This window comes from Monodon monoceros, unplaced genomic scaffold, assembly GCF_005190385.1.
Source record: "Monodon monoceros isolate NGI ecotype Baffin Bay Population unplaced genomic scaffold, NGI_Narwhal_1 Super_Scaffold_13, whole genome shotgun sequence".
NCBI classification, from domain to species: Eukaryota; Metazoa; Chordata; class Mammalia; order Artiodactyla; family Monodontidae; genus Monodon; species Monodon monoceros.
In genome coordinates this window covers 83,063,538-83,078,887 of record NW_021703769.1, presented here as the reverse complement: position 1 = coordinate 83,078,887, position 15,350 = coordinate 83,063,538, and the positions used below count along the sequence as shown (strand labels likewise).

The 15,350-nt window shown below is 50.8% G+C and overlaps 1 protein-coding gene and 1 pseudogene across 1 annotated transcript in view; both read left to right on the top strand.

Annotated features, from left to right (window-relative positions):
- Positions 1-15,350, top strand: part of SDK1 (sidekick cell adhesion molecule 1) — a 653,415-nt gene that overhangs the window by 579,390 nt on the left and 58,675 nt on the right. Inside the window, exons 7-8 of the mRNA XM_029220872.1 lie at positions 14,335-14,446; positions 15,119-15,309. Of these exons, the coding sequence (XP_029076705.1) occupies positions 14,335-14,446; positions 15,119-15,309 (303 nt within the window). The remainder of the gene's footprint in view (positions 1-14,334; positions 14,447-15,118; positions 15,310-15,350) is intronic.
- LOC114893881 lies at positions 4,697-9,572 on the top strand (annotated as a pseudogene).

Below are 15,350 nucleotides of genomic sequence, written 5' to 3'. Positions count from 1 at the left end.
TCTTGGTTTTATCTGTGAGACACTTTTCTAGTTACAGATTCTGTTTGTGATTCGTGCTATGTAAAGACAGTCTGATCTTCAGCAGGATTTGAGCCTGACAGAGGGTCATAAACATGTCTCAGGAGCAGAGCTGTGCTGCTCTCCAGAAACTTACATGCAAAACTCTTGTCTTGGGAAGAGATTTGATTATTTTAGGAACAGATATTGGTGTCTGTTTGGAAATTCGATTTGGCAAGCATCTGTTAGGCACTGACTTTGCCAGAGGCTCTGAAGACTAAGAATCGCACACCTTAAGGAGATTACAGTGGGTGGGGCAGATGTGTGCTTGTACATATGCCCTGGTCTGAAGGAGACCAAGGTTTGTCTCACTTTCCCCCAGAAGCAGAGCGTGTGAGTTCAGTGAAAATGTTTATTTAGAGGTGGTCCCAGGAACTATGGGCAAAGGAGACAGAGAAGGGAAAGACACCAGTGCAGGTGCATCAGTGAGTGACCCATCCCCTCAGTGAACATCTGTCCTGGGTCCCCCCGGAGCCTCAGGGAGACTGGATAGAAGCCACTGTAGTGTCGCTGACTGAGGGAGAAAGTGCAGGGATTTATTCATCAGCCCCCGTGCTTTATTCCTTGAGAATGACTTCCAGGGACGTTAACGTCCAGGCATGCAGGCTTATCTCTCCACCTCACCCCTGTAGGCCAGTCATACCCCTGGCCAGAGAATGACCTCAGATAGGAACTGGCAGGTGTTTGCAGAAAGTCGTGGGTTTGTAAGTAAGCGGCAAGTGACAGAGACTGTGGGCAGGGCATGGGCAACACCAGCTCCAGAGCGATACTAACCAAGTGTGAAAAGTGCACTGCGTGCCTTACACCGCGTACCCCAGGTCCAGGGTCAGAGTGGGTCAAAGGACCTACAGCTGAGACCGAGAACTGTCAAACTCCTTGAAGAAAACATAGGGGGAAAGCTTGATGACATTGGATTTGTCAGTGATTTCTTAGATATGACACCAAAATCACAGGCAAAGAAAAAATAGATGAATTGGACTTCATCAAAATTATACACTTTTGCGCATCAAAGGACACTATCAACAGAGTGAAAAGGCGACCCATGGAGTAGGGGGAGTACTTGTAAATCCTACACCTGACAAGGGATTAATGTTCAGAAAAGGTAAAGGACTCCTGCAACTCAACAACCAAACAAACAACCTGATTTAAGAACTGAGCAAAGGGGCTTCCCCGGCGGCGCAGTGGCTGAGAGCCCGCCTGCCGACGCAGGGGACACGGGTTCGTGCCCCGGTCCGGGAGGATCCCGCAGGCCGCGGAGCGGCTGGGCCCGTGAGCCGTGGCCGCCGAGCCTGCGCGTCCGGAGCCTGCGCTCCGCAACGGGAGAGGCCACAGCAGGGAGAGGCCCGTGTACCGCAAAAAAAAAAACAAAAAAACTGAGCAGAGGACTGGAATAGATGTTTCTCCAGAGGTGATATACAAATGGCTAATTGAGCACATGGGAAAATGCTCTACTTCACTAATCAGTGGGGAAATCAAATCAAATGACACCCCACCCCACCCATTAGGACGGCTACTTTGAAAACAAAACAAAGAGAAAACAACAAGTGTTGGTGAGGGTGTGGAGAAGTTGGAACTCTTTTTTGCCTTGCTGGTGGGAGTGTATAATTGCACAGGCATTGTGGAAAATGGTATGATGTGTCCTTAAACACTTAATCGCAGAATTACCATCTGATTCAGCAGTTCTACTTCTGGATATATACCCAAAAGAACTGAAAACAGAGACTGGAACAGATACTCACACACCCATGTTCATAACAGCAGTATTCACGACAGCCAAAAGGCGGAAGCCACAACCTAAGTGTCTATCCGCAGATGAATGGATAAATGAAATGTGGTCCGTCCATACAATGGACCGTTATTCAGCCTTAAAAAAGAATGAAATTCTGATCCGTGTTACCACATACATGAACCTTGAAGGCATTACGCTCTGTGAACTGAGCCAGTCATGAAAGAACAAATCCATTCTGGTGGTTCCATTTACGTGAGGTACCTGGAGTCAAACTCACAGATACTGTGTGATTCCATTTACGTGAGGTACCTGGAGTCAAACTCACAGAGACAGAGAGCAGGAGAGGGGGCGGGGGCTGGGGAGGAAGGAATGAGGAGCAGGTGTCTAATGGGGACAGAGTCTCAGTTTGGGGGGATGAAGTTCTGGAAAGGGATGCTGGTGACGGTTGCACAACGGTGTAAATGGATGCCACAGTACTGTGCACTTAAAAATGGTTAAAGTGGTAAATTTCATGTTATGTATATTTAGCCACAATTTTTAAAAAGCATGCAGCAGGTACCGAGAGGGAAGGGCACTTTAACTGAGGGCCTGGGAAGCCTTCCTGGAGGAGGTGGCATGCTCCCTGGCCCCGATGGATGGGTGGACTTCGGCAGGCTGCAGTGCAGGCGGGGGGTAGGAATGGGGAAAGTTGTCACAGGCGGAGGCGCTCAGGTCAGAGGAGGGCGGCTGGGATGTTTCAGAGAGCGCCTGCCACACGGCGGGTGAAGCACAGGAAGCCAAGCCCTGCTCTCCGTGTTCAGTCGACAGATACTTACTGGATACCCGCTGTGCACGAGGCACTGTGTAGGCCTGGAGAGAGTGGCTAAAACAGAACAGACGAAAGTGCCTGTGCTCCTGGTCTCCTGCGGGGAGAGACAGACACAAACCAAACAAGCATAGTGAGTGGAGGGTCCCGTGGAGCGTGGAGCAAGGGGAAGAGCTCGGCTGGGAGGGGTGGGCTCGCCATTGTCAGAGGGGCCCCCAGCCTGCGGAGGCAGAGGCCCCCGTCAGTGTAGCTCCGGTCCTCCAAATGATGGCTTTAGGGTCACTAAAGAAACCAGATGTGGTTTTGATTTCTCTGCTCGAGGTTGCTCAAGGCGGTGGTGTTCTTCCTGCAGATCTACCAACCTCTAAATACTTTGTGTCTCATGGGAACTTTGAGAAAAACGTTTTCCTTGGAACTCCTCCAGCTGCGGCTGGAAGGGACCAAGGCTTCAGAGGGCCCTGCCAAGGGGTCCTGCAGTTCCCCATCGTCCTTGCTAATAGCCTCAGATGGGCATCAGTTGCCCCGGTGGGCTTGGGCTCCACGCCCAGGTTGGCATGTTTGGCAAAATTATTCAAGGGCATTTCTCACTGAAGCTAAAAGTGATCTGCTGTTGTGCCTAGGTACCTTCTCAATAATTTCAGAAGGCCGTTTGGGAAATTGACCTAACTTCCTGAAGAACACCCTCTTACTGCTCCGTCCCACCCAAACTACACATGGCCCCAGTTTCTCTGTTGGTTGTGGTTGTTTTGCATTAAACGGTAGGTTCTGCATTTATATGCTGAAATGGAAAGCTGCTGTCTCTGTACGTTTGGATCACTCCAGGGTCCAACCATGCAGTTCCTAAATCCACACTCCCGTTCTGTGTTTTACCAATAAATAAATAAACGAATAAGCCTGCTGCAGAGTTGCCTTTTATCACCTTCATTTTTCTCTGCTGATGAAAATACATTCTTTGTAACATTCCATTGATTTCCAAATGTGCAAGTTTTCAAACATGTTATAAATGAGAAGAAAAGAAACTGCTGGATTGTTTGTCAAGCTGTCACATTATTTTATTTACCCTCTCTTATCAATAGAAAAGTCCAGAAGCGTATCGAGATGAAAATGGCAGTACACGTAAAGATAAAATTGTAAATGGGGTATATGGCTGTATTCCCTCCCACTGTTGTACAGTAAACAAGAAGTGAGTCGGCCGGTGCAGACTCTCCTCGGAGGGAGCAGCAGGGCTTCTGTGACTGGGCTCCTCCAGCGGCACTGCCCAGCGCCTTCGCGGTTGTGAGCGGGTTCTCGCTAACGAGCGATTAAGGACACAGCATTTAGAAGGGTAGGAGAGTCTTCTTCGGCAGCTCCACACACAAGGGATTATTAACGCAGAAATTTACACGCCTGCTTCGCCCGTTCAGGAGCCTGGGGGGGCAGAAACTAAAAAGTGAGTTTGGGGAAAGTGAAAGGTGGGAGGAACTTTCTATTTAGTGAACAAGATTTTTCCAATCAGGAGAAAATTCATGCTGTTTATTTCACTTTTCACAATAAAGTGCGTCTTAAAATTGCCCAGGTTCTGCCTTGAGAAACTCACCTCTCGGAATCTGAGGGAATGACCTGGTTTGCCTGTTGCCTATACACCTTTTACTGTAGCACATGTTAACAACAAAAATAATAATAATTTCTATGGGTTCTTGGAGATTATATATATAATGTATATATACACACACACACATATATCTCTCCTAGTCTCTTAAAACGTATGTGCCCTGGAGGGTTCAGCTCTACAGGATTTGAGCTATCAAGACGCCAGCTCCCATGGTGGCAAGCGATCACACACACCTGTTGAGATGCTTTTGCAGGCAGGAGAGCACTTAATCCCTTTGCCAGGCCGTTTCAATAATGCCGAGAAAGATGACAGACTCCGAGGGTTTGCAAAAGCAACTGGTGGATGGAAGAGCCACTTGAGCCCAACCACCGCCCCCCGCCGCCCCCCCCCCCCCCCCCAACCCCCGCCCCCCCCCCCCCCCCCCCCCCCACGAAAGCCGGGCTCCCAGGCGCGCACTCGCCCTCCTTGCGCCACGTGCTTGGTGGAGGGCGGTGCCGGGGGCCGAGCCGAAAAGATGCTCTTGCTGCCTCTTCCGGCTGCCGCGAGAGTCGCCCGTCCGACATCTGAGCGGGAAGCACTTCTGGGGACCCGGTCCAGCCGCCGCAGACAAGACGAAGGGCCTTGTTTTAGGAATCTGTGGCAAAGAAAAAGAAGATGACGTGCCCCAATTTACAAGCGCAGGAGAGAATTTTAATAAATTGGTATCTGGAAAGCTGAGAGATATCTTGAACATATCTGGACCACCCCTGAAGGCAGGCAAAACCCAAACCGTTTATGGCCTGCATGAGGGCTCCAGCATGGTGGTGGTTGGCCTCGGCAAAAAGACGGCCGGAGTTGATGACCAGGAAAACTGGCACGAAGCCAAAGAAAACATGAGAGCCGCTGTTGCAGCGGGGTGCAGACAGGTTCAGGACGCGGAGATCCCGTCCGTGGAGGTGGACCCCTGCGGAGACGCCCATGTGTGAGGAGTGGTGCCTGGGCTCTATGAGTATGACGACCTGAAGCAGAAAAAGAAGGTGGCCGTGTCAGTGACGCTCCATGGAAGTGGGTATCAGGAGGCCTGGCAAAGGGGAGTCCACTTTGCTTCTGGGCAGAACCTGGCGTGCCACTTGGTGGAGACGCCCGCCAATGAGATGATGCCAACCAGATTTTCCGGAATTACTGAGAAGAATCTCAAAAGTGCTAGTAGTAAAACAGACGTCCACATCAGACCCAAGCCTTGGATTGAGGAACAGGAAATGGGATCATTCCTCAGTGTGGCCAGAGGGTCCGAAGAGCCTCCAGTCTTCCTGGAAGTTCACTACAAAGGCAATGCAAGTGAACCTCCTTTGGTGTTTGTTGGGAAGGGGATTACCTTTGACAGTGGCGGCATCTCCCTCAAGGCTGCTGCAAGCGTGGACCTCGTGAGGGCTGACACGGGAGGAGCCACCACCATCTGTTCAGCCATCGTGTCTGCCGCCGAGTGCGACCTGCCCTTCAGCGTCCTAGGTTTGGCCCCTCTTTGTGAAAATATGCCCAGCGGGAAGGCCAGCAAGCCTGGGGATGTTGTTAGAGCCAAGAACGGGCAGACCATACAGGTGGATGACACTGACGCTGAGGGGAGACTCATCCTGGCCAGCGTACTCTGCTACGTGCACACTTTTAACCCAAAGGTCGTCATCCGTGCCGCCACCCTGACAGGTGCCATGGACGTAGCTTTGGGGTCCGGTGCCCCTGGGGTCTTTACCAGTTCTTCCTGGCTGTGGAACAAACTATTTGCGGCCAGCATTGAAACGGGAGACCGTGTCTGGAGGATGCCTGTCTTTGAACCTTACGCAACACAGATTGTAGGTTGCCAACTAGCTGACGTTAATAGCATTGGGAAATACAGATCTGCAGGAGCATGTACGGCTGCAGCATTTCGGAAACAATTTGTGACTGTCCTAAGTGGGCGCACGTAGACATAGCAGGTGTGATGGCCAACAAAGATGGTTCCTCATCTGTGCAAAGGCATGGCTGGGAGGCCCGCGAGGACCCTGATCGAGTTCCTGCTTCGGCTCCGTCAAGACAGCACTCAGTTTAGATGCTCTAAAATGCCTTCCTTCTGTCTTAAACGGGCAGTAGAGCTTCAGAATACTTTTGAATGAATAGATCAAAATCTCTTAAGGGAAACAAAGGACGGTATTTAAAAACATAGAACAAAATGAAATTTGTATGCCTTGATTGGTTTTTCACTTTATGCAGAGGTTTATGAAGGTAAAGCTAATATCTTGCCTGGCAAAGATTTTTAAGATATTCTATCTTAAATGAATAATGATGATTTTTTAAAAGCTACCTAATCACTTTTCAGAGTATTTGTTTGTAACTGAGGAGCAAAATTCTATTTCAGATTTGTGATGCTGGGAATAATGAACAAACTAAAAGTCGCTATGCAGTTGTCAGAAACAATAAATCTAACTTTTTGTGCTCCCTGGTGTGGCTCTGATATTTACTTATATATTATTATAAACCCAGTGATGCTATATAATATAACTTGTCTCTTCTGGCTGTGTTATATGAACTAAGTAATTAAGTTGGGTCTCAATGTTAATAATCACTTTGGGGCACTCAGTGATGAGCTTGAGTAGGTGAGGCGGTACTATTATCCCCACATTACAGATGAGGAAAATGAGGCACAAGAGAGGGTTAGTAACATGCCTACGATGTCACCAAGCTAATAAGTGGGAGAGCAGAAAGCAGTAGAGCTTTCTTCTTTTTTTTTTAATAAATTTATTTATTAAAAAAAAAAAAGAAAGAAAAGAAAAGCCACTTGATTTTCTTTAAGTAAAGTGTCTTGGAGCTGTTTTCACCCATCCCCCAAAAGGGCACGAATGTACCTTGCTGTGCATGGAAGAAGGTCAAGAATCGTAAGAGACTGACCAATTAAATTGTGCTTTTTATTGCCAGAAAGCGGTTGAGAATGGCCCTAGGCAGCCTGTTTGCAGAAGCTGAGCTATAGAACCGAACAAAAGAGTGGCTCGAGCTCTGCAGTGTCTACTAGTGTGCTCCGTGGCACAATGAAACGCTTTTTGGGGAAGGTCAGGATTTTTACTTATATATAGCTCCGCCTTCCTTAGTAATTGTCCTGGGAGGGAAACTCAAAGATTCATCTTCAAAAACTGAGCAGAAGCAACCTTGATTGTCCGTGTGAAAATTCCTGTTCATTTGGAAGGAACAACAGCTTCTCTTTCCTTAGTGTCATCATGTCTTTCTCCTCCTTCTTCCGCTGCTCCGAGCGCCAATTATCCCGTCCATGTGCACTTCCTGTGCCTGCCCTTTAAGACTGCAGCCGCCTGGGGGCCCCTCCAAGCCCTGTCTTCCGTGCTCATCCCCAAGCTCTCGTGCCGCTGACCAGCCAGTGCCCCTGCCCACGTGGACACCCCCAGGCCTCCTTGTCCGCCAGCTTCACATGCCCACATCATCACCCCAACCCTTCTTGCTCCTGAGCTTTCACTCTTATGAGCTGCTCCGCCATACACCCAAACCACTCGAGCCAGAAGCCGGGAGAGCTTCCGTGTGCACACCCAGCTGCCGTCGGCCCCTCTTCTCCCCCCACCGACGCCCGCAACAGCCCCGCACGGTCTCCGTCACCACTTTCCTCCTCAGGGGCCTTCAGTGGCTCTCCATTCCCTACTGGATAAAGTCCAAACTTGGTAGCATGGCCCCCCTCCCCTGACAGCCTCCTCTGGGGTCACCCCCAGGCCCCAGTTTCCCCTCAACCTTCAAGAACCACTTGACAGTTTTCCAAACAAGCCAACCCGGCTTCCACTTTCTTTTTTCCCTGTTCCTGGAATGCCTCTCCTTCCCTCCTCTGCCTGGTGAATACTGTCCATCTTCCAAGGGCCGGGCTCAAGCCCTTCCTAATTCCCCTGGAAGAATCAATCTCGCAGCACTCCCGACCCCGCATCCTGCCGCGTCCCTCCCCTCGGCTCTCCTGACCCCACCACCAGCTGCTTGTTCTTCTGACGCGACTCTCTTCCTCTGCTAAACCCAGACCTCCTTGACGTCGCTGACCTCTGACCCCCTGCAGTTAACGCTCATATTCCCCACGCTCGCGCAGTGCCTGGACATAAGAGGTGCTTGCTACTGTCGTTATCATCCTGTAGCGATAAAGAGCTGATAATAATAACCAGCCGTGCTCTATTTGGACAAGACTTAATTCTTCCTTCAACAAGCGCTCACAGAAGGGCTCTTATAGCCCAGGCACTTTGCTCCGTGCAGAGATGAATAACACATCCGCCCCTCCTTATTCCAGAAGGTGGACAGATCTCCCCGCGAATCGAGACACTGCAGTGAGGTGAGAGCTGGCACCAAAGGTGCCAGAGGAGCCCGGCACCCGTGGCCCTGGCTCGAGACGGGTCACTTCTTGCTCTGCCCAGATAGCCAGTTGCCTTAATTTTAAAGCATGTCTGTAATTGTTTACGTCATCTGGTCACTGCAACCAATAAATATTATCATTATTGGATGTTGAAAAAACCTTTCAGAAAACACCGAGGAACCTATAGCTCAGCACTGAAGGCTTTCCTAAGGCCTTTTACTCCCGTGTGTGTTCTCAACCTTATTTTTCTCTTTTGTTCCTACAAGTTTTCGACCACTTGTTTTGGAGCAGGAACATTTGGAGGTTTCGAAAGGTCCTGGAGGCGCCGTTAGCTGCTGCTTCTGGACGGGACCCTCTTTTGAACTAAGTGAGAACCCTGTAGATCTGGACCCACTAGGAACTGGAGAGCCGAGGTTCTTTGGAGTCTTGGGGGCCGTGGCCTTTGCCGCCGCCCCGTCTTTCCCGGAACGGGGTTGCCCCTGGTTGAATACGTGTGCCCGTGTGGTTGGCTCATCTTGCACGTTTGTGTGTCTCCGGGCAGATGTGCCTCAGCATCTCCCGGTGGAGGTGGCCTTTGAGCTCGTTATTTTCCGGGCGGCCAGGGCGACACCCGGCTCCGCGGAGGGAACAGAGCGGGGAGCCGCAGCCTCGCCGGTTTGGCCGCGAAGATCCCCTGAGGCGCGTGGCCGGTAGCGCTCGCCTAGGAAGCAGGACGGGCAAGATGACGGTTCTGACAGAGGAAGCCCAAACGAGGGATTTGCTTTCTCAGATGTTCTGGAAAATTCCACTTTCAGGGCATAGGCTCTTTTTTTGAAAGAAAGAGGCTGTGTTTTGAGTGAGCTGTGGAGACCTTCATGAGGAGGCGTGTGGGGACGTGTGGGCCCCATGCCTGCAGGCGGGCTCGCTCCTCCCTGGCCACGAGCAGGCCTGCGGGCCTTCCCTCGAGGTCCAGCACCCCGCAGCCTCACATCCAGGGCGCACGGGCCTTCAGAGCGTCTGCGGGGAGGCCGTCCTGGCAGAGAGACGGGAAGCCCTGGGGCAGAGCAGGCACTGAGGGCCTCAGTCTCCCCTTCACCGCGGTGCTGCGGCCTCGAGTTCCGAAGCACGTCCTGTGTGCCACACGCTGTCTGATGTGTGTCGTGTAACATACAAACATACGTCGAAAGTGAGAGTGTCAAAGTATACTCCTGTTTTGAATGGCCCTGTGAGACGGGCATCATTTTACAAATTAGGAAGATAAGGCTCTGAGAAGTTGAGTAACTTGCTTCCTGCTGGGAGCCAGGGTATTTCCACTGGATTCTAAATGCAGTTCTCTTCCTCCCAACCCCCAGGCTCCTGCTGTCACTTGGTTGAGCTCCTGTGTCCTCCTTTGCCCACCTCTGTCTCCAGAGCTTGACTTTCTGACTCTGCATCCAGATGACCGCGGGGCTGGCTCCTTCCTTCCAGGTCTCGGTCACCACCTCCCGCCTGTCCCTGTGCTTCTGACCCTGGGTCCAGGTGACATGCCCTTTATCCTTAACGCTGCTGTCCCACCACCGGCACTGTCTTGATTGCAGGGAAGCAGGCTGTGTGCCATTCATCCTACTTTATCTGCAGTAATTCCACAGCTTAGCAGTTCTGGTAGACTTTGAACTTTTTTTTTTTTTCTGTCTGAGAGATTTGATATGCTTTAAATGTACTTTTTAATTAAATGCAACCTGGACAGCTCCTCTCTACTCAGCCTCTCCAGTGATTAAGGGGTTCATGTGGGAGAAACTGACTAGGAGTAGACCCCATTTCCCTCTGCCTGGAGCCTTTCTTCCCATAACTACAAAGCACTCGCCTTTCTGCCTTTGAAGCTACCTAGCACCCACTGTTGCTGACCTCGGCAGAAATCCTCTTTTGCTTCGATGTCTGCACCTCCCAACCACCTAAACCAACCTGGGAAATGCTCAGTTGAAAACGCTACAGTAAAGTCTCAATTAAGGAAATGCTCGGGGGAAGGAGTGTTCTAGTTAATTTAATTTCTGGTTAACTGAGCACAACCAAAGTTTTTATTAGGAGGAAACATGGTTATATAAAAGAAAGCTTATGAACTTTGGATGAAGACATTCCTCTATTTAAAACCCATTCTCTACCATGTTTAGTCATGTGACTTTGACTAAAAGGGGGATGCTAATAGCTATAAAAGGGGTATGCTAATGGCTATCTTATAAAAGGGGGATGCTAATAGCTATCTTAATAGCTTGTTGTTAGACTAAATTGGGCAACATTTGTAAATGTAAACACGTACAGAATGTTGAGCGGCTGTGTGGGAACTTGGTGAAGTACAGTTTCCCTCCCACTTCCCATTTTGTTTTCGTTCTTCTTAGAAATAATTCTTAATACATTGGCATGTGGTATTTTAAAAACGTTTTTTAATGCGCAACCCTGAAGGAGAGGGTAATTTTCCTGGTGGTGGTAGTAGTGGCTCATTATTGTAGAATATTTATGAAAAATTAACCAATCATTGAGTATTTGTTCAGTGCTTATTATATCTTAGACACCGTGAGAGTACCAGAAATGAAGAGGTCGTTTTATTCATTTTAAAATGCCCAGATAGTCTTCTTTGCATTTCTCTTCTAAAAATTGAACGTGGGAAAAAAATTGGTAGAAAAGTCAGCTTGGCAGGTTAAGAATACACATCCATGACTTCCTCTCACTTAAAAAAGAAGTAAAAACCCACTAAAATGTGTAAGGTCGGATCTTAACAAACGGCACCGCGAAACAGAGGAAAGCTTCAAGTGAGCTTTATTAGGGAGCGCTCCCGGGCGAGGTTCACTGGTCCGAGAGAAAGGGGCCAGAGAAGTCGCACCCGGGCGAGGGTTGGGCAAGACTTTATAGGGGAAGAAGGGAAAGGGGTGTGGGTGAATCTGGGAGGGTGCAGGGTATTCCTTATTTGGTGGTCTTTTTGGGTATCCTGGGGGACCGTTAGTCCCGCCCCTCGAAAGGCAGGAAGGCTGGGCTGGGTTCAAAGTCCCCAGGTCAGTTCCTGGAACTGGGTGGTCCGGAATGTCTCCAGGGCAGTTTCTGGAACTGGGTGGTCCGGAGAATTTCGGTCTGATGCAACCTGTGAATCTGATTGCGTTCCCCTGCCTCGGGCCAGTTGGCCTTACAAAATGCAGTACAGGAGAAGAGACCGAGGTCCACAGGACAAGAAGGCGCTGTTAGTGACTGAGAGATGAAACAAGGGTCTGGATGGAGGAATGATTACCATGGGGGTGGGCGGAGGAGGTCTCGGCTTGGGGAGCGGCCTTGGCCACCGTGGGACTAGTTATGACCCAGAGCTAGAGCCGGGGTAGTTAATGGTTTGTGTCTGGGACAGTCTGCTGCCTACCTCCCACTGTAGAGTACTCGGCAGCTAAGGCGAGTAGACAGAGAGACAGACAGACAGGTAAGGACACCGCCCTCCCCCCCCCCCCATCAGAATGAATGGCCCCAGAGGAAAGAGCCCTGCACTCTGGGGTTCAGGGTCCCTTCGGGCAACACTGAACTTCCCGCCTGATGGAGGCAAAGTTGCCCACTGACAAGTTAAAAGTCACATTTGGGGGAGGGGGTGGGTTGTCACATTTCGTTGTAAGCCTCTCTTTGCTGTTCTTTTTAATCCATGTGCTCATACGAATTTGACTGAAATTTTAAAACTTTTCTTTTTTTAATGAAGAAAGTGTGCCAGCATCGTGTGCTACAACGAGCACTGTCCTTGCTACCGAGAGATGTGGATTCTGGGAGCTTACGTAAAAGTTTACTGAAATGTTAAGTTTCAGTAGAAAACGCACAGACTCCTCAATCACAAGACCTTGCTTTGATCTTCCTGTTGTAGTTTCCATAAGTCAAGGTCACTTTGCCGGCATGTGTGTACCTTGTGTGTGTGTTAGAAATGCATGTTTTAGGAACCGTCACATTTTATCTGCATCTCTGGGACCTACTTCTCCAAGCGTCATGTGTGATTCACGCATCACCAGAAAGAACAAAGTGGTTGGGTTTGAGGGCAGGCTGACATTTACCAGTCCCGAGTCGAGCTGCTCGCTCGACTTGTCCTGTCGACCCCATGGGTGAGGGTCCTTGAAATCAGGTAACGGTCTGGGCCACGAGAGCAATACAGACAGAAGTTGCTTTTCCGTATGAATCACAATTACGAACGACTTCCTCTTTCCTGGGGGGCGGGGGGGCGGCTGGAATCTCCGCGCGCAACCTCCAATTCGCTCGTCCCGGGGGCTGTGAACTCGGGCCTGGCGCTGACCTGTCTGTCGCCTGCGGGTCTCTCGGGGTCAGCGCGCAGGCGAGGCTGAGCCGCCCACCGTTGGGGGGGTGGGTGGGGGGGGGCGGGCGGGGGGATTGCCCTCTGGGCGGCTACAAGCGCTGAGCACGGGCTTCCTCTCTGGCGCCAGGCGGAGCGCTGATTCACGCCAAATTAGCACCTTGCTCGGGGACCTCTGCGCGCCCCACTGCTTTCCTTCACTTCACATGACTGTTTGCAAATATTAGCAGCTCAGGTCATTTCTCCTCATCAGCGATTTTCACAGATGACAGGCAGGCATTCAGCCTTTGTCACCAACGTGTCTGTACTCCGGCATCCTCCGAGGCTTGATAACCAGCCCCGCGATCCCCAGCCTCACAAGCCGAGGATGTCGGGCGTTGGGAAGGTCCCCGGGAGGCCCTGCCGGGCATGGGGAGGGGAAGGCTGCCCGGCGCTTGCCCGGAGCCCCGAGGGCCTGAAACGGCCTCGCAGTAACTGGTCGATACATAGGGTTAAAAATTGATTTGTTGGCTCTGCCCGCCTCAAGCTTTTTTTTTTTTTTTTTAATTCACGTGAACCTTTAATTCCAGAATCTCATACTGCTTAGGCAGTGAAAGCCGGACTCAGAGCTGTGGGAAGTTGCCTAGAGGCCCGTCCTCTTTTCTCCCCCTGCTCTCTCTCGATGCCCTGACCGCATTGCCAGCAGCTGGAACCTTCCACGGTTCTCCTCAGCTGCTCTCACTGGTGGCGGCTCTCTGCAGCATGAGGTCCTCCAGGAAGCACTGGGCATTCGCTGTGATGTCAGTTTATTTATTTCCAGCCTCTTCCATCTCCACCCTTTATTGAAAGTCCTGTTCTCGAAATGTGTGATCAGTCCTCATTTTCCCTAAATAAACAGTGGTAATGCGCACGTAGTTTAATTTTGATATCACTCGTATTTGAGAGAAAAGTGGCAAAAAGATCTCGTGTTTTTTTTCTCCCTTGTCACCAGAGGTATGAGCTACGTTATTTATAGTTTGATACTCACACAACAGAGACGGAGTCGGAATAGTTACTTTTCAGAGAGAAGGGATTAAACATGCACGCACAGAACCGAGCACTTGGTTCATGGGATGTCTTTGCTCCGGGGACCACATTCGGGCCCAAGTCAGAGAGCAGCCGCCTTCCAAACACACGCATGCCCAGCAGAGGGCCTGATGCATGAAATATTTGTGGAATTCAACGGATTTGAAAGTAGTGGGTAGACCAGGTAACTCAATCAGCAAAGTCTAAAATTGATAAATAAAGTCAGCAAGCATTTTGGAAAATGCACGACAGTCTGAAGCCCTTTATGGGCACGATGTGTGGAGAAGCAGCAGGAGCTCTCTGTTCCCGTGGTTCCTGGGCGGGACATGTGTTTATGGACCAGGACCACACCGAGTGCCCCTCGAGGGCTGGGGTCGGGTCCCGAGGTGCTGGGTGTCCTGTCGGAGCAGCTTGACGGGACTCTCGTGTCACGTCCCAATCCTCACGCCTTCTGTACCTCAGAGAGTTCCATGGGCTTCTGCTTTCTCTGCCGCAGGAGATGTTGGCACGCCTGAAGCCGTGGCCCCCGTCATCGTGATCCCCCCGAGCAACAGAAGCGTGGTGGCCGGGTCCAGTGAGACCACCTTGGAATGCATAGCCAATGCCAGGTGCGTGCCAGTCCCCTACGCGGGGAGCAACAACCCATGACAACCCCTCCTGCGTGTGGCTGGCTCTCCCAGCAACGGTGGTCTTGTTCATCCAGCTGGGCTGTGGGCACAGCGCGTATGGGAAGATAGGACTTGGGTGTGCTGACCTTTCCCGGGCCTTGTTCTGCAGTATTTACATTGCATGTAATATTTGTATTGGAAAGCAGCGCTTTCCACTTTAGCTCTGGGTCACGGTAGAGGGTCTCTTCTTAGATTCTGGCTGAGGAGCAGAGAGGAGCTTTGCTCTCCTTTGAGTGCAAAGGAAAGAGTTAATTCTCTTCTCCCCTGTCGTCGTAGGTGTCCTCAGCCCCATTAGTGGTCGCTCCAGAATGGAGTTCCCGTGATCATGCCTCCCATGTAGCGCGTCCCCTAGCAGTATTTGTTTTATGCATTCTTTTCCTGAGCAGATGGAATCATTATCACTTATGGTCCATTGCTGCTGCAATTAGCTATCCTTGCTCAATAGCCCTTGAGCAGACTGTGTCGCTGACGCGTGCCTTAAGGGAGTAGAGTAATATCTGGACTGAGTTTTAAATGTCCACTGTTCAACCCACCATGGTTCCTGGTAGAATGATTATTATTGCCGTCTACATGATCCACAATTATTGTCACTAAAGCCCTTCGTTCTCACAGGCCCGTTGAGGAGCTGAGTGTGACCTGGAAGAGAAACGGGGTGAGAGTCACCCGTGGACTCCACAGCTTCGGGAGACGCCTCACCATCAGCACCCCGACCTCCTCGGACATCGGGGAGTACGCCTGCGAGGCAGCGCTGCCAGGGAGCGCTTTCGAGCCCGCCAGAGCCAGAGCCTTCCTTTCTATCATAGGTGAGGCTCAGACTGGGACGCGGTGTCCTTTCTACCATAGG